The sequence below is a fragment of the Portunus trituberculatus genome, chromosome 23 (assembly GCF_017591435.1).
Source record: "Portunus trituberculatus isolate SZX2019 chromosome 23, ASM1759143v1, whole genome shotgun sequence".
Lineage (NCBI taxonomy): Eukaryota > Metazoa > Arthropoda > Malacostraca > Decapoda > Portunidae > Portunus > Portunus trituberculatus.
In genome coordinates, this window is record NC_059277.1 from 11543320 (window position 1) to 11562310 (window position 18991).

At 43.2% G+C, this 18991-nt stretch overlaps 2 protein-coding genes across 2 annotated transcripts in view; both read left to right on the plus strand.

The window, feature by feature from the left end:
* Positions 1-1462: 1462 nt before the first annotated feature.
* Positions 1463-6881, plus strand: LOC123507925 (cofilin/actin-depolymerizing factor homolog). Its single transcript, XM_045261276.1, has 5 exons — positions 1463-1617; positions 3962-4081; positions 4768-4890; positions 5424-5552; positions 6025-6881. The coding sequence occupies exons 1-5, from the start codon at positions 1615-1617 to the stop codon at positions 6091-6093; spliced, it is 444 nt and encodes a 147-aa protein (XP_045117211.1). The 5' UTR covers positions 1463-1614; the 3' UTR covers positions 6094-6881.
* Positions 6882-13636: 6755 nt separating this feature from the next.
* LOC123507684 (UDP-glucose 6-dehydrogenase-like) overlaps positions 13637-18991 on the plus strand; it is a 35567-nt gene continuing 30212 nt past the window's right edge. Inside the window, exons 1-3 of the mRNA XM_045260810.1 lie at positions 13637-14424; positions 15558-15723; positions 15959-16096. Of these exons, the coding sequence (XP_045116745.1) occupies positions 15565-15723; positions 15959-16096 (297 nt within the window). The 5' untranslated portion in view covers positions 13637-14424; positions 15558-15564. The remainder of the gene's footprint in view (positions 14425-15557; positions 15724-15958; positions 16097-18991) is intronic.

The following is an 18991-nucleotide window of genomic DNA, read 5'->3' on the forward strand; positions in this document are numbered from 1 at the left end:
CTCAACTACGTGCGTTCATTTGCAAGACATCTCCCTCATGCCGCAGGTCTCGCATGGGGGTGCCGGGGAAGGGAAGGGAAGGGAGTGCCACCGGGAATAAGTGCCACAGCGGGAGGAGTTCAGCGACACCGGCCAAAATAATCCGTGGCGCGGTGGTCAACATTTTACCGGAGGGCGCTGGAGCGTTGGCTGTGTTGCATGCCTGGCAGCTCACCACACTCATTTCGTGGCTCTGTCCTTGCAAGGGTTCACAGTCTTCCCTTCTTGAATGGTGAAAGGTTGAGTGATATAGGCACATACAATTATTATCACGTTACTAACTTACAAAAAGCATGTCGGAAGTACTGGTGGTTCTAACTTAATCAGCTGTTACCTTGCGCTCGTCCTTGCCTTGCCTTGCCTCGATATAATGGTCATGCTTCTTCTATGACACGTTTATCTTCTTTGTTTCTTTCTTGTTATTATTATCATTATTATTATTATTATTATTATTATTATTATTATTATTATTATCATTATTATTATTGTGTCATTGTTACTAATATTCTAATCATACGAGTCAATATTCGCTTTTATGTCAGCCATATCAAACTAGCGCTGAGAAACTCCTTTACAGCATGCTTTATCTGTTTTAACAATACCAGCCAGGCCAGGTGGTATACAAGGTCAGACAGGAGGTCAATGGCGTAAGACTTTTTTTTTTCCGACGTGTGGGGGTCATGGCAACACTGTCACGCCAATGAGTCACCCGAGGTAGGACTAGCATGGACAAGATAGATTTTCAGGCATGGCAACCTTCACATCCGACACATGACACTTTGTACCTTCACTAGCAGTGTTTTTGAACCTGTAATGAGGAAAAGCATGGCTAGTGTGCCTGCCTGCCACCACCAAGGGGTTGTTCCATCCTTCCTCCCATTGTAAAGGCAGGAGCAGACGAAATTCCAACTTTACCTTATATGGCAATATACTCTGTTTCAAGTTTCTTGATTGGCCTATGTGCTCCTCTGACTACTGACTTTCACGACGTTTTTATTTCGCGCAAATATGATTCTTGGTGTCACTTCCCCCAAGAAACATCGCTGGTTGGCCCCGAGAAGGTTGTTGCATAGGTGAATGACATAATAAGTACATCGCATTAGTGGGTTGATTTTAAACTGCTTCTCAATGGCTGCCGAGTAGTGTCGCAAAATATATCAGGGAGTGCCGGTGAAGTAGTTCCCCGCCGAGTCAATTGCAAGTCACCATATTTCACCTTATGACTGAGTATCCAGCCTATAACACTTTTCAACTGTCTCAATGTGTCATTTCCTGCAGTGTGTTGTTCTAGAAACCGCGAATAACACCGTAATCATGACACATGCGAGCGGAGAAAGAGACGCGGGGATTGGACAGACGGGGGAGATAGACGGCGGGGCGAGGCGCAGCAGACCAATCAGAGAGCTTGTTGAGGGGACGTGGCCAATGAGGGCGTGCGGTGTAAGCCTGGTTAGGGCGTGGGGGGCGCGGAGGAACACATGACGTCACGCCTAACACTACGCCCCTTAAAGCCTTTTGGTGGCGCGGTGTGTAGTCTGTCCTGAGCTGTGTCATTTTGGTGTTGCCTAAAGCAGAATGGTGAGTCGAGGTCCTCTCTCAAGCCCCCTGGAGAACCCAACGCAATGCTGGAGTCCGCAGTGTACCTGTAGATACCATAGGAAGGGAATTACGGCTGTATATCCACGAATATCCGGGCTTGCTCTTGGTGCCGGTGACAGGAAGACAGTACCGGCGTGGTGTGAATTTTGGTGAATTTTACGAAGTACGCTTGCCTGGGATGATGTGACGGCGGCAGGGCGGCGGAGGAGTGCCCATGGATGTAATGGACTGCCCAGCTCGGCCTTAGGAGGTGGACGAGCTGTAATATTTGGGTATTTAACTTTTATCGTGGTGGATGACATTTCACACGCGGTGGACGAGCAAGAAGGGCTTATATGCCGGGTTGGGGTAGAGTTCCAGGATCCTTTTATCCTATTTTCATGTTATTCCTCCTTTTGCCTGTCATTTTCGTGCCAGTCCGATCTCTACTACTCCTAACATTCCCCAGCATGGTGTGTGTCCTCAAGTGCTTGCAGGAAAGGTTATTTTTCCGCTATAATCGCCCACGGCTGCTTCCTTGTTTGGGTTCAGTGTGTACCCGTTTTTAGTCACGTCCGTTGTGGCCCTTTTTTTACCAGTTATTTCATACAAACGTTGGATTGGGTGCTGGCGGGGAACCAAGGCGTGGGTTGAGGTGGCGGCGGCGGCGGTGTCCTCAAGCCCTCCGCTCGGGCTGGGAGAAGGTATTTATCGATTACTCGGCGCCCGTCGTGCTTCAGGCAGTTTATAAAGCGCGGTTATGCATCTTTACTGTCAGGAAGCCGCCTCTCTTGGCTAGAAATATTATACCTGCAAGGGCACCTCTGCCTCATGGTGGTGTATGGGTGGCGGTGGCGGGAATGGTTGAATGAAGCTTTACCAGGATACCGGGTACTGGCATTAAAGTTTAAACAATCGCCATTTAAGACTGTCGCTTTAAGTAAGTGCAGTACAGTTGTACGCTGTGAAGTATTAGTCGCTGTAGTGTAAAGCAGCAACTAGGAGCTGGTGCATACCGAAGCTATGACGAACCAAGGTCTTGTTAACATGGACCTTTTTTAAGGCCGATATCCCAAGTTGACACGAGGCAATACGTAGCTATAGAATGATGCTGCAATGCAGTGGAGTGGTATATTGTACAATTGCTACTACTATTTGATGTGTACTCTCCATACCTAGTGGATGAAATACTTAATTGCTGCAAAGTTCTTTTGAAATAATTTCAACATGGCATTGTAAGATATCCATTAGTGGATTTTACTGTATGCAGTTGTGATTTTTCTATATGCTGTAGATAAGTGATAATTGAGAATAGGTGGTTATCTCAATGGTGGCAGCATTTGTCAGTTTTATTTTTTACAGTATATCAGTCTTTATCACCTGGGGTGACATTTTTATTAGTTTAAAGGTATGGGCCGACTTAGTGTTTAGCTTTTTTTTATAATTTTTTTTCTCTTAAGGAAGCATGTTTTTGAGATTCCTTGACTTATATTGGTTGTAGAGATAATTTGTGGGCTTAGAGATGAAACCATGATTAGTTGACCTATTGGAGTCATGTGCTTCGTGTGGTGAAAGCATTGTGACAATGAATGATTATGGGAGTAGGTGATAAGATAGCAGGCTTACCTGACTGTTAAGTATGTAGTCTCCTTATCAGGCAGGCGTCTCAATTACCCAGTTAAGAAAACAGATAAAAAAAATACCTGCATACTGTGTGCCTCCTGTCACTGATCATGAGTAGGAGTTATAAATACTTCAGTGTTGAGTATCTGTAGGTACTGATGTCATTGCAGAAAATCACCAATATTTCCAGGAGTTTTAAGTGTTCTCAGATTATCAGGGTATAGAATGATTAGGCTGCCATTTGTGGAGGGGTTTGTGGGTGTTATTCTCACTACATTAACGCCTTGCCCTTAAGGTTATCACCTCAAGGGTAAGGGAAGCCGGGGATTGACCCCCTGATGGGACACTTCATTTACATATCTTGCCTGAGCTCCACACTGATCACCATAGCTGAGGTGGGGTGCTGGCAGTTTAGGGTCTGTGCCACAAGCTTGGGGTTGGGAGGCAGGGCTACTACAGTGCATGAATGGTTGTAGGCAGGAACTGATTTCACATCATAGGGAAGGAAAGAAACATGAATGCCATTGATTAAAGCTTGAGTTATGTATTTCAATGTACTAATTATCTTTGCCCTTTCGACAGCTAATGGAAGCTTTAGACATTGCTTTGAAAGGGTTAGCTGTATTTGTGCGCTATAGTATAGTAATGGGTTGAGGGGATGGATTATTAAATAGCTTGATTTAGCAAGTAGATAATGTTACAATCTGTTTTCCACCTACAGGCCTCCGGAGTGAAAGTATCGGATGAGATCCACAAGGCGTACACAGACATCAAAAAGAGCAAGAAGTATAGGTACATAATCTTCCACATAAAGGATGATAAAGAAATATGCATTGAGACGGTGAGTGTTCACAAGTTGTAGAGCGGAAGGTAGCATGGGTGCTAAGTACAAGTGCAGGGTTGTAGAGTTTTGTTTCTAAATTTAGGGATGAGCTGAAAGGATCTTCTAAAAATTTGTAGCATTCTAAACTCAACCTGGCCAACTATGTTTTGGCACTAAACTAAGGAGTTGGTTTTGGGAGGTATCAGTGTAAATCTAAAAAATTTATGGCTTGTTTCTCAATGTAGTAGCCATGTGGCCCTTCTGAATCCACTTGGATATGGTGATTGCCTCATAGCTCAGAGCAAGTCATGAGTTAATGGATCTTTTGCAATTCATTTACAACTGTTAGTTAAAAGTGTGAATGTTGAGAATTGTATTCCACTGTTGCTCCAAGTAAAACAGTCATGGGTAAATATTTTGTGTAGAAGTTGGCATTTCAAGGATTATGAAGTTGACATTACTGGAGCTGTGTAAACTTCACAAATATTTCTAAAATCCTAATGTAACACAAGACATTTTATTTTTAGATTTTCCCAAGTTGATCTTTAACTCTGGCCTAATATTTGGTAGTAATGCAGATTAACTTGGCAACATGTAACCAGTGTTGGCCTTTTTAAAACCAAGGTGCATGATTTATCATTTTGCAGTTTCATTTTCCAGCACTGAAATAGTAGCTAAGGTCTAATGTTGCCTTTGTCCTGCAGTATGGAGATAGAGATGCGACATACGATGACTATTTGCAACACCTGAGTAATGTGGGGCCAGAGCAGTGTCGTTACGGCCTGTACGACTTTGAGTACGAACATGCCTGCCAGGGAACCTCAGATGTGAGTATTTGTTGGAGTGGCAACAATGAATTTTCTCCCCACCTTCCTTCCTTGCCATTGCCTTTTTTCTGGTTTATTATACATCAGTAATGTTCTGATTTATTTAGTTAGTTGGCAGAGTTACCTAGGTTATTTTATTTAGTGTTTTAGGGTTCTCAAAATATAATAATACATGCAAGAAGCTAAGTGAATACTTTTAAGGTTTGGTTGACTTCTGTTACTTTTTGAAGGAAGATTTATGTATGTGTGCATCATGGATGCACATGTTTCTGAAAGTATTTAGTTTGGTGTTTTCTGTTTCATGGGAGCTTGTGCATTGGTGCACTTTGTGTAAACCTGAATTTTTTCATAAGTATTATTGATTATGTAAGTTTTAAGTAAAATGTTTAAGTTTTATATAGAATGTAGTTCATGTACTATTTTGAGGCAAGGAAGCTTCTGAACAAGGAATTAAAACCTGCATTTTTGGTTTTTAAGGAAAGGCTTAGTTAATTGTTCTCATTCTAAGTTCTAATGTCATTTGATTATTGCAGACAAAGAAGCAGAAGCTGTTTTTGATGTCATGGTGCCCAGACACGGCCAAGATAAAGAAGAAGATGCTTTACTCCTCCAGCTTTGATGCACTGAAACATGCTCTAGAAGGTGTCGGCAAATATATCCAGGTGAGGAGAGCCATTTAGACACACTTTGACAGTTATTGGTGGGATAAAATACTGCAAAGTCAAATCTTCTTTGTATTAGTGGTTTTTGTTAAATCTGTTGAATCCATTGTCTTGCATGACAGCTCAACAAGTACAAGAAAAGCTGGCATCATTGCTATTCTGTGAATTAAGTACAAGTGGTTTTATTTAAATTTAGTTCTTTATATGAAAGCTCTTACTTGGTTCATGGCTGCAACTTAGTGTGTGTGGTGTGGTGAATCCATGAAGGCTTGGCAAGGTAATTTTTAGGACAGTTGTTATTAAAGTTTTCAGTGTTCAAGATGTAGAGCCTGATCTACTCAAAGAATTCTGGCAACCATGCTAGATCATTCTTTGATATTTCTGGATTAGTTTAATTCAAATTTAGACAATTAAGTTTGCCTGTGTGGTTGATACAGTAACGCTGCTGACCATTGCTAATGTTGTTCCACAGGCTACAGACATGGCCGAGGCATCCTACGAGTGTGTGTTGGAAAAATGCCGCTCTACAGACCGTTCCTAAGCTTGCGATGGGAGGCCCCTCACCAGACAGCAGCCTTTACCCCTTTCACCTTTCTCAAGACCCCAGCAGGAAACCGGGGTGTGTCCCGGCGCGGTGAGGGGCCCGTCGGCAGCAGCGATCCCGTGGCTGCTGCCGCCCTAGTCATGCCCGGGCCGCCACTGTTATCATGCTACCCAAGCAGCATCAGGGGACTAATTGTTTTATACTTGTGATTATATTACTTTGATTATTAAATTGGCTGGTATGTGGTGGGGTGGCAGCAGCTGTGCACTGATCAAGCTTTAGCTTATGTTGGCTGGCTTGTGCCTCCCGCCGATGGAGGCAGGGCGAGTCTAGCGTGTTCCACTACAGACTCCAGTGTCATCGGGGCCGCCTGCAGGAATTAACGTCTGCTGGGGCCTAGCGCCTCAGCACAATGGAGAGCCCTGGCTGGGATGCCTTATGAGCTGCCCCTTGAACACTGTAACAGTGTCACCTGCCGCCACGAGCCGGCCCAGGCGAGTTTAGTATTACATGAAGCTCTTCCATTTGTATGTTATGTCATATCACAAATAAGGAAAGATCAGTCTGCTACTTCCAGTTTTCATTAAGTATGATAAGCTATATATAACTAAATCATGTTTCTAGCCCTTTTACAACATTGGCTGAAACCACATTTTCTAATTAAAACTGCTCAAAATCTTATGTTGCATCAGCTGTTGCCCATAAGGAATCTACCATTACTTAAAAGGGTTTTGTATGATTTATTGTAGGATCATGTCAACTTATCTAATAAATTTCTTTTTAATGCTTGACTATTTTTTGTGTCCTAGTGTAGAATAGTAGAAAATATTTGGTCTGTTTTGTCAATAGGGTGATGGTGCAAAATGAAACGCTATCAGTGAACTAGTGATTGCTTGGGAATATAGTTAAGCTCTGCTGTGTTAGATGCTTCAAAGCATTCAAAGTAAAAGTAGCAAGAACATTGGAAGCTGCTGTCTCAAAGCCATTTGTCACTAAGCTACATTCTACATTTTGAAATGCTTGTGAAGATTGCAAAACTTTGGGTAATATTATTTGCATTCCTCCAGTAAAAGTGTAGCAGTAGAGGGATGGTATCAATGTTATATCTTAACAAAAAATTTGATAATTACATTATGACTTCCAACACACAAGAGGATTCTGTCCCTAGATGTGTTCTGTTTGGTTGCCCATGAGAAGTTTAATGAAATATGGGGGTCCTGTGTAGTGTAGCTATGGTGTGCCCAAGCTGCACACCACTACCAATAATACACAGTACAGAAAATTAAGAGAAGGCAAGCCTTCCATGGTGTGGCAGCATCCACCGAACCTCCCATAACTAACTACACAAAACTGATCAATGGCAAAAAACTCGTGGGAAAGCATCCCTCTTTACAATGTGGTGTCGAGGCAACTAAAGTTAATTGCTTAATAAAAATACACAAAAATGAAATCCAACAGTGCATCACCATGCTGCTGGAAATTTCCTAACTACATCAAATACCTTCATTCCATAGCCAGTGTAGCAAAGTCGTCATACCCTTGCCTCATCTACTCCGATGGCAATACTATTGCTTGCTTTAAAAACCGCCATTAGCAGCATTCCTGTCATGATTTTTTTTTTTTTCCTATCCAGGAAGAAACACAACTGGTGTTACTTGCCTCTACTTGATGTTTGGATAACAAGTCAACAACTTAAGTTTGTGGTTCTATAACTTACCCGAGGCTGCGAGACATTTATTTGTTTCCCCGCGTATCCCTGGTGAAGCATCTCTTGGCCTAGCTGCTAACTTGTCATATGGTGTCAATTTGGCAAGGCTCTGGCTCTGTCATCGCTCAATAATGTAATGGTGATCCTATAATATTAAGTAGGTAAATTAAGCTCGGTTTTTTTTTATTATTGATTTAAGTTTCTCCATCTAGTTCATGGTTTCCTCAGTTTTGTTATCTGCAGGTTATTTGATGTTAGTCTCGCTGCCTTTACTTACCGTGATGAGGGACACTGCCATCATGATACATAGCTTTGTCACTAAAACACATTACTTAGGACTTCGTTTTGATGGGTGACGCTTACATATAATGCCTCTGCCTCTCTCTCTCTCTCTCTCTCTCTCTCTCTCTCTCTCTCTCTCTTAACAGTGGTGGGAGATAATATTTACTTTAGTTTCCCCTTTCAGTACTTAGTTTTCAATGCAGTCTTTACTAAGCGTCAGAAGAGGTCAATATTTAGTTTAGTCCCTCCTTCACTTCAGCGATATTCAATACTTAATAGCATTTCATTTTTTTTTTTTAATTCCTGTGTTCTGTTTTTATATTTCTATCGTAATCTAACGTAAACTAACAGCAATTATATTTGTTCCTTATCTCTCTCTCTCTCTCTCTCTCTCTCTCTCTCTCTCTCTCTCTCTCTCTCTCTCTCTGTTGTTTTTCACCATATACAATAACACATTAGCTTGTAGAAAGTTTTCCATATTATCTACTACAACTACTACTACTACTGTATAGCCCATCTGCAAATCACCTTCTCACCAACACAGTCTCTCTTGCGTTGTTTATCACTGTCACACTATCAGCAACTTAATTCTCCATTTCCTCCAACACTTGTGACCTCTACGGCGTCAGCTGAACCACATTCTCATAGCCACATCAGCCGCCGTAATTAATGGCCTCTTGTCTTGAGAATGGTGATAATGGTGGACTTCGCATCAGTAACTCGATCCTTCACAGGTTCACTACACGAGCACCACACTCATATTTTGTGATTTTTTTTTTTTTTTTTTTTTTTGCGATAGTTACCATAAATTTCTTCTTTCCACCGCTTGCACTAACTCGTTAAACTTCTTCAATATTGAGACGCATTTTTACCCGGATTTTGGGGAGTGATTAAACGATATTATTTGTATTAGAAAGGGTCTATGGAGGTCAGAAGATTAATGTCACAGAGTCTTCACTATTTTAATCACAGCATATGTTTCTGAAGGTGTATAAAATTGGTAAATAGTAAGCAGAATGAATATGAAAACGCGGCATGGTACAGTAGTGGTTAACTTTCTTGGGAGACTTATCAGGGTAGAATAATATCAACATAAGACACTGAGGGTGAAGTAAGACAACTCAGGGTATGTCCAGTTAGCATGATAGACAGACAAACAGGCAGATAGGCAGTCATACATTTACGAGAAGGTCAGTTAGTCGATCACAAAGCAAGGACATTCAGAGAGAGAGAGAGAGAGAGAGACACTGTGGGGGCAAGATAACAGGTTCACGGGTGTCAGGAAAAGGAGTAATTTGGTTTGAGTGTACATCAAGCCGGGTATGACCCAAGGCGCCACTGTAATGTAGTGTGTAACAGTGGAGCAATTGAATGACAGGGAGAGGGAAAGGTTCCAGTCCCAGAGGATGAGATGAGATGAAGCACATCGTGTTGCTTGTAAGCACAAATAGCTTCAAAGTTGTGTAATGCACTTTAAAACATTATTTCTACTTGATTGTTTTATGAAAGTGAATGGAGGACACTTATAGGATTGTGAGATGTTTGTTATTTGATGTTTGTTTTTTTATGTACAGGATGTGTTTTTGTGTACTCACCAACCTCGTGACTCTGGGATGGACATATTTAGTATCTAAATCCTTAACTAGGTATGGGGACCATTGGTTGGCATACTTTGCGAGAGGCCTAACAGTAAACATAACCTTGAAAACTTTTTGGTCTATCTAAATGTGCAGTTGACATCCTTATCAGCCATGCTGATTTGATTTTGTTGGTCTTGTTAATTCTTCAGCCAGATGCGTTGTGAATTTTGTTGTTGATTAATTCATTGCGTCCTTGGCTTCATCAAATGGAAATTATGGTGACAAGATATAAGATTTACAGCGAATAGTTACACACACACACACACACACACACACACACACACACACGCCAGAGGACCGGGGTTCGATTCCCCGGCCGGGTGGAGATATTTGGGTGTGTCTCCTTTCACGTGTAGCTCCTGTTCACCTAGCAGTGAGTAGGTACGGGATGTAAATCGAGGAGTTGTGACCTTGTTGTCCCGGTGTGTGGTGTGTGCCTGGTCTCAGGCCTATCCGAAGATCGGAAATAATGAGCTCTGAGCTCGCTCTGTAGGGTAACGTCTGGCTGTCTCGTCAGAGACTGCAGCAGATCAAACAGTGAACACACACACACACACACACACACACACACACACACACACCACCACCACCACCACCACCACCACCATCCAGACACATACCATACGTGCAAACACAGGCATATACAAAGAGTAACAACAAACAAATAATTCGTTGAGACCATAAAACAGTGGTTCCCAACCCTTGGTACCACTACGTCTACCGCTGTGTTATGCGAAAGCCTTCCAGGTGGTGCATGGCATAAGCATTTCGGGATCATATGCGATTTTTAGTTAAATTAAATTAATTCAATTCTCAATTTTTTTTTTTTTTTTTTTGCCTTACACAAGATAATCTGACATCGATCATCTGGTGGAGAAGAAACAGATGCATCCCTCGCATTAAATTGAGTTGTGTTGTAGTTTATTTGTGTTCTATTTGTGAATAAATTGATATCTACTAGAATAGGTTTTTCTGGAATCAGGTGGTACGCGGTGACTGCACGGAACCTGCAAGTGGTACTCGTTCAAGAAAAGTTTGAGAACCACTGCGGCATAAGGTGATAAAGATTATGTGGTCAGTACCTACATAAGAGCGGGTGACGAGGCAGAACGCGGTCCAAGTTGTCGTGTGTCAATAGGTACTGACACACAACGAGTGGCGGCTGTTCTTGAGGGAGCAGATGACTGACTTTTGGGTAGGTCGGGCAGTGTTGCAGGGTGATATTATTAGGGATGAAGCACAGAGGGTAGGAAGAAAAGTGGAGCATGCATATTTACCTTTCTATAGCGACTTGTCAGAGCAATCTGTAGCTGAACCGAAGCCTGGCTGACACCACATTGTGCCTCCTGACCATGAGGCCCTGCCGACGATACGAGACACTTGCCGGTCTCTGCTAGTCCCTGCGGTGGCTGGTGTCCAGAGGCGCGGCAGCACGGATCTTCTTCAAGCAGCATGAGAGCGAGGGTGATGGCACCAAACCACCAGCCGGTAGGTCACAGGCAGTCTTGGCTAGGCTGTCTACCATGTCGCTGCAGCAAATTCAAAGAAATTGTAGTCAGGCCTCGCTCACTAATCAGTCAAAAAAGATGTAATGCGTTCACTAAATATCGATGAGCAGGTTTTGAGGAGGAAAAGGCCTGGAGGGCAGCATTTGAATCGCAAATTACCACGTCACTGATTCCCCGTTGACAGAGGAGGCTGACTACATGTAACACGCCATACAGTTCACAAAAAGTGGAGCTGGATGAGTTAGGTAGTTTGTGACCCATCAGTCTCCCGGTGGATGATCTGTGTCGAAGGAAAACACCACACTCCCTGCCCTCTCATCTGACCACAACCACCCGTCTGTGTACAGGTGGTGGGACACGAAGTGATAACATGACCTCCATTGCCATGCAGCTGCATCTGCAAAGTGGGAGGAGCAGTCTTTGAGTTTCGAGGGCAGTATGGGCAGTATCCACGAGGGCGGACTAGCAGGAACAACTCCCTCGGAAACGACAACAGCGTGCGGCCGCCAGGCTGGAGAGAAGGCAAGCGTGATCGAGGAACTAGGGAATTACGTATTATCCATGAATAATGTACAGTCTGATGAGAGTGAAGACACTTTACGGTAAATATTGTAAAATTTGGCACTCTTCTCTCGCTGGTGGATGGCAAATTAAGTTCTGTTTGTATATTTTTTTACCATTCTGGTTGAAATGGGGCATTCTAAAATAATTGTCATAGCTTGATTCTGAAACTTTTCAAGGAGAAGCAAGGAAAACTTTGGAAGCTGAACCAGGACTAGGGAGAAACAGTCAATAACCGACAGAATAAATATTGTACTGTATATAGATATTCCGGGCTATAGGATTGGAGATACCATCTGCATTGTATATGAGCCATTATAGTGGATCGAGGCGCTTCTGTAGCCAAATAAGTAGATCGTGGAGGAAACCGTTGGCCAACAGTGGCTCGTGGAATGTTCACAGGTGCCTCGAGGTAAAGGTGCTGTCGAGTGCCGATAACAAGGAATGACGCTCTCACCCATGGTGAACTGTGGCAAGTGGTTGATGGTAGAATATTCTGCTTTTGTCCGGAAAGATGACGAGACCACAGGCCGCAACAGCTGCATGGAAGGAGTGGAGGTCATCTGGTGAGTGAGAATGAATGCAAACATCATCGGTATAACATGTGATTGTAGTTCCTGGAATGTCAAGCAAGAGGGAGTGTAAATGATGCATGCAGATGTTAGATAATAATAATAATAATGATAATAATAATAATAATAATAATAATAATAATAATAATAATAATAATAATAAAGACAGCACGCCTCCCCATAGTCCTCAAATTAAAGCTTTTGGTGGAACTAAAAAGATCCGAGTTTTTTCCGTTGCTTATAGATGTCCGTATCTACTTCAACATTCGCCCTTTGATGCCAAAAATCTACAAACTCGTCCTGCAGTATAAATATATACTGCAGGAGGAGAGGCCGCAGAGGCGCGTGTGTAGGTCAGCAAGGTAGTGATGGATGCTGCGGTGTGGCAGGAAGCCAAACAGTGGAGATGAGAGTACAACTTCCAGACGGTAAGAGAGTCTGATGAGACGGGATAGTTACTGTAGTATTTGCTCCATGACTACTGAAACATGATGTTAATGAAACTGGCCTGAATGATTTGTTGGTATCTGGTTTGTGATGGGAGTGATCGTACTCGTGGTCCAGGAAGCAGGCACAAATCCACAGCAGAGGATTTCCAGGCACTCGATGAAGCAATCTAAGGGCAGAACAAATTATACCATCATCACCTGATGCTGTGGTTTTACCCCTAGCAAGAGCACGGCGAAGCTCGACTGATGAGTGTGTCCTCTTCAACTCTGTCCAGCACTGCTCACATCAGACAGACGGCTCGGTAGTCTGCTCTGACAGAAAGCGCTTTCTAGACGTCCTAAGGGACTGCTGACACTAGACTGGGTAGCAGACATCAAGAAGCTCTTAAGTGTACTCACCCTGGGCTGTGGTGGAGAGCACTGGCTGGCTTCCTGTTGATCCCTCTCCAAATCAGCTGCCACATGGTCCCCACGCTCATCTGATCATTGATGTTAGTGAGCTTCTTCCAAGAGTCTGCCTTCACACATCTCTAGAGACCTATCATTTCATTCCTGAAGACTTCATACTGGCGCAGATTCTCAGATATTAGGTCCTCTTGAAACCTTAGTCCAGTCTCCACTGTGACATATCCAGGGCCGTTTCTAGCTCTGTGGGGGCCCTAGGCAAGATGATGTTTGGGGGGGCCCTAGATTTCAATTTTTCGTCGGAGCCCCTGGGTGACTTAGGAAATTTAGATTTTCCAAGCTACCCAGGGGCACCCTGGTGGCTTGGGGCCCTAGGCAATCGCCTTGTCCGCCTATAGCTAGAAACGGCCCTGGTCATATCTCTGGTTGAAGACAACTCATTGAGCACGTCCCAACTCCCAAGAGTTAATTTATTATTTTATTTGTACACAATAACAATGCTGTACGTGAAATAATCATACGGCGCTCCGTTACTTGTTAGCGTTTTGATAGTCTTTGATGCCCGAAAAGATTGTGTATCAATGACATCAATTATACTACAACTATAGTAATCTATACGGTATCTGTAGGTACTATACAAACATCTGTACACTATACAAACATCAAATACCTAATAACCCAAGCAATGGCATGCACTGTGTATTTGTAGCATGTTTTGGTCCAGCAAAGTTTGTTTATAGCACAAGCATGACGGCAATGGTTAAATCAGTGGCAGTACAAACTATTACTGATACTGTTGAAACGCCACTGCAACCTAAAGGCGGTCTTGTTCTTGTTCTTGTTGGGGTTTGGAGTGATTTGGGGTGGGGAGTTGCAGGTTGTGCCGCTGTTGGGGCCACTTACAATTCCTCCTGAGTTACGCCTTTGTATCGGCAACTTCTGCAGAAAAAAAAAAAAAAACAGAACAAAACAAATAGAAGACAATCGCTTTTATTTTTCAAGACATGCTGCTGCGTGAAGGCATGCTCTTCCTAGTCAGTTCCGCTCGGCGCTCGGCGTTCGGCTCTCGCAGCCTCTGCCAGCAAATCCCGCGCCGCTCGTCAGCTGAGTGAACTGACAGTCAGGCGCCGCAGCTCACCAGAGGAGGTTGACTGTAGCAGCTCTTTGGGCAGGACTGACTCACTGGTGCTTCTGCTAGCGATCGTGAGTCTTCCCGCATGAGCTGTATGTGTGTACTGCATGTGTGTGTGTGTGTGTGTGTGGGGCAGGGTGGTGTAGCCAGGCGGCAGGCACAAGGGGCGGAGTATGGTGCAGCAGGGTGGTGTGGCTCATGCAGTGCAAATATTAACTCAGAGTAGAGTTTTGGTTCAGTGACCTCAGAGTCAGCCCTGCCAGCAGTGCAAGGCGCCCTGCACTGCCCCGGGGAACGCTGTCGTGGCGCCTTGGCATGCCTGAGGACACACCAGGGGGAGGGGAGGCTCTACCTGCAGCTATATTCCATATTACTGTACACCTGTGCTGGGTAAGGTGGGTTGTGAGGATTGTGTGGTGGAAGGTAGAAGGTACAGTGAGGATGATATGCTGGCTGAAACTGCCAAGTAACTACATTTAAACATTACCATGCTTCACATATTCTAACCTAGCCTAACCCTAACCTCAAACTTAAGCTTCACTACTGTGCTTTACTTAATTCAACCTCACCTGTAACATACTTATTTCAGCTTAACCTCTGACATAAACCTAACTTAATGTAAATGTAACCTGCAAAATGCAAATTGATTTGACCTTATTGAGCTCAGCAGTGTAAAGTTTAGGTTAGGTTAGGTTAGAATATATAAAGCACAGTAATGATTTATTTTCCAATGGTAGGACTAATTTTACAACATGGCATGAGTTGTCTAATTTCCAACAGTCCTGTGTGGGGGTAGATACAAAAACCTGGCTTAGGAGAAATCCCAAGTCACCTGTAGCATTGAGAGGTTTGAAGATATTTTCCTGCCACTTTGTACTGTTATATGATTTGTAGACTGGATTTTGTGAGGGTTTGGAAGGAAGTAGTTGATAAATAAGGAGGCATAGCTTTACTGGACCATTACTGTTATTGATGAAGAAGTGTCAAAGGGAAAAATCTTCAAATGTAATGAAGTACCATTTGGGGAGGCAAAAAAAATGTCTGTATTTGATGGTGTGATGAAGAAGCATGCTGAGGAACTGCAAGTCAATGAAAGGCCTGCTGTGTTACATCATTGTGGCTCCTGGCAGGACAAAGGCAGAGTTCTGAGTGAGTGTTTTTGAGAAGAGTGTAAGGCAAGTGTTGTGTTTCATTCCCTGTGCAGGAGAAGCATGGTGGTGAAGAACGTGTGCTGCATCGGTGCCGGGTACGTGGGCGGCCCCACCTGCAGCGTCATAGCCTGGAAGTGTCCCGACATCCAGGTCCATGTTGTCGACAAGTCCGAGATGAGAATCAAACAGTGGAATTCTGACAAACTTCCTATTTATGAGGTAAGCAGCATATTGAGGAGCTTTGAGTGTTGCTCTTAGCAGTGATATCAAACTAGCAAGATCTTCCTTCCTGTTTAGCATTTGTGTGCTAATCAGATATTTTTGTACTGTTGCTTTATTATAGCTATATTGTACTGGGTGATATCACTGTCTTGTTGTGATGGTTTGTAATGGAGAGGTTTGTGAGGTGTTGTAATGGAAGAAGCTGTGAGGTGTTGCACTGCCTTCCCTGCAGCCTGGCCTGGACGATGTGGTCCGGGAGTGCCGAGGAAGGAATCTCTTCTTCTCCAACAACATTGAAACTGCCATCAAGGATGCAGACCTCATCTTCATCTCCGTGAACACCCCCACCAAAACTTATGGCATCGGGAAGGTAAGGAGCAACATCCTGTTGAGTTTTCAGGGTGACGTTTGGGTAAAAAGAGTTGGTTGTGATCTTCTGTTATGCTTGTGCTACGATAGAAACAAATACTTTGTAGACAGAAGATCTATAAGAGGCCTAATAGTTTGAGTGGCCAGCCTTCTACATCCTGGATCATGAAAGCCTGCTTTGGTACAGGAGACCATTGTAGTGCCACCTTGCTCCAGGAAGAAGAAATACAAAAAATAATTGCTGTAGTGAGAAGAAAAGCTGAGATTCTGGAGGAAAGATAGTGAGGATAGTATGTTGCTTATACTAAAAGATTCCAAACTGAAAACCCTGTGTGGCTTGCTGGTGGAGTTGAGTGTTAACAAGTGAAGGGATTGTGGTGCAGGACAGCAAGGGTGAGAGGGAAGGAAGAGATTCACCCTTGTCAGTGGTGAACTGTCTTGCATTCCAAGGGCAACAGTATGGGTGAGTCTGGGGCAGTGTTGCTGGTTATGTGCCATCAAGACCACACTAAGGACACAGTGCTCCTTGGTGCAGGCTCCTGGACACCAACCAGCCAGGGATACTTGAGGCTGTTGGCTGAGGATGTGTGATTCCAAAACGACTAGTTGGCAAAATAGGATTGGCATTTTTTTCTTTTAATGCCAGTAAGAAAGTGTCCAGCATGTCAGGGAGTGAGATGGCAATAGTGACACATTTAGATGATGACTGAGGTGTGTGTTGTGTAGTGCAGGACAGCATGCAGACATTTGAGAGGCAGGGAGATCAGTGTGTTAGTGGGGACAGTGATTGGGGTATTAGTAATTAGAGTGAAATGTACTTTTGACTGTGTTGCTGCTGATTTAATATCCACAAAGAAATTTGACTAAAGTGTATTTGACCCAATGAGATGAGAACTTTTATGGCATCAGTGAATATGTTGTCAGGATGTAACCCCCAACCATGAAGAATTCCCCATCATTAAATATTCCATTTTTTCATCAAACAAAGAGGCCAATGGTTAGAAAAATAATAAAATAGGGATGTGATAATATTTTGGAGAGAGAGAGAGAGAGAGAGAGAGAGAGAGAGAGAGAGAGACTGCTTCTTTGCTCATGTTTAAGTTTTGCCTTCAAAACAGTTGTATTTCATTTTCCCAGTAGTGTTAAGAAACTGCAGCTAAAAGTCTCAATTTTTATAACCAGAATTTCCCTTCAATAACTGTTTAATCTCCCTCACACTGCTTGGCCACAAATATTTACAATTCTTAATTTCTATAACCAGAATTTCCCTCCAGTAACTGTTATTCTCCCTCACATTGCTTGGCCACAGATTCTTCACTCATTCTCTGCAATTTGGTACAAGTTTCCCTCATCACTAACCAATCAGGGACTTTTCTGCTTGATTCCTCACCCACCTGTATGCATTACACTGGCTAAAAATTGCAGGATCTATTCACTATCATCTCTTACTGTTTGTGTTTATAAAGATATCATGTGTTTAGTGTATCAGTCTGTCACTGGAGAGAGAGAGAGAGAGAGAGAGAGAGTTCTTATCATGTACGATTTATAGCAAGATAAAGGATTGAAAGTGTTTCACCAGATAACCTACCTAACCTTCTCTCTCTCTCTCTCTCTCTCTCTCTCTCTCTCTCTCTCTCTCACACACACACACACACACACACACACACACACACACACACACAGCCGGGTCTAATAATTACATGCAATGAGTTGATTAGGCTAACCTTACTTTGTTGACGTGGCAAGTGGGTGAGGCAAGGAAGGAGGCAGGCTGGGAGGGAAGGAGGGAGGGAGGGACAGGTGGAAAGAGGATGGAAGGGAAGGGCGGGCTGGGAGGAACAGGGCTGGTGGTGATGTGGAGGAGGAAGGAGGGAGGGAGAAACAAGTGAAGGTCGAGAGAGAGAGAGAGAGAGAGAGACCAGAGTATCGGTTGTGATTATAAGTTGTCATTTTAGGCACTTCCTCTCTCTCTCTCTCTCTCTCTGATGGTGATGATAACATACACGAGAGAAGTTTAGCACAGTTTACACAGTCTCTCAATGTATTCCCTGATACACCTGTGCGTCATGTCTTATCGCTTTATCTATTCATGTATTTAATTTATTCATTGCTTTATTTTTCGTGTGGCAAAATCTACTTATTTCTGTGACGCAGTGAGATGGCTTGTACTTGCCCACATCGGCGCGATTATTTATGTTACTGCTTCAGCTGACAAGGAAAAATAAGAGAAAAAACGATGATAAACTACTACTACTACTACTACTACTACTACTACTACTACTACTACTACTACTACTACTACTACTACTACTACTATAAAGCTACAACAACAACAACAACAACAACAACAACAACAGCAGCAGCAGCAGCAGCAGCAGCAGCAGCAGCAGCAGCAGCAGCAGCAGCAACAACAACAACAACAACAACAACAACAACAACAACAACAACAACAACAACAACAACAACAACAACAACAACAACAACAACAACAACAACAACAACAACAACAACAACAACAACAACTACTACTACTACTACTACTACTACCACCACCATCATGCAAAAGTATAGAAACTTCACCTTACACAAACTTGTATTCTGAAACCTACTGTACCTGCGTCCCATCTCCACTGCTTTCAAAAGCTCTATAGTTGAAGGTATGCTGGTTTCATACGTGCTTTTATTTACAATTCTAGTGATAAATCAACAATATATCAACATTATTAATTGGAGAAACACTGGAAAAAGGGAAGGCAAGAGGGGCAAAGTTGAGACATTTTGGACATTTGAAGAGGAGAGATGAGGAGGAACCAGTGAGAGAGGCAATGCTGATACCAGTTACAAGGAGTGTGGGTAGACAGAGAATAAGACGGAAAGACGTGTTGAAGAAGGAGAA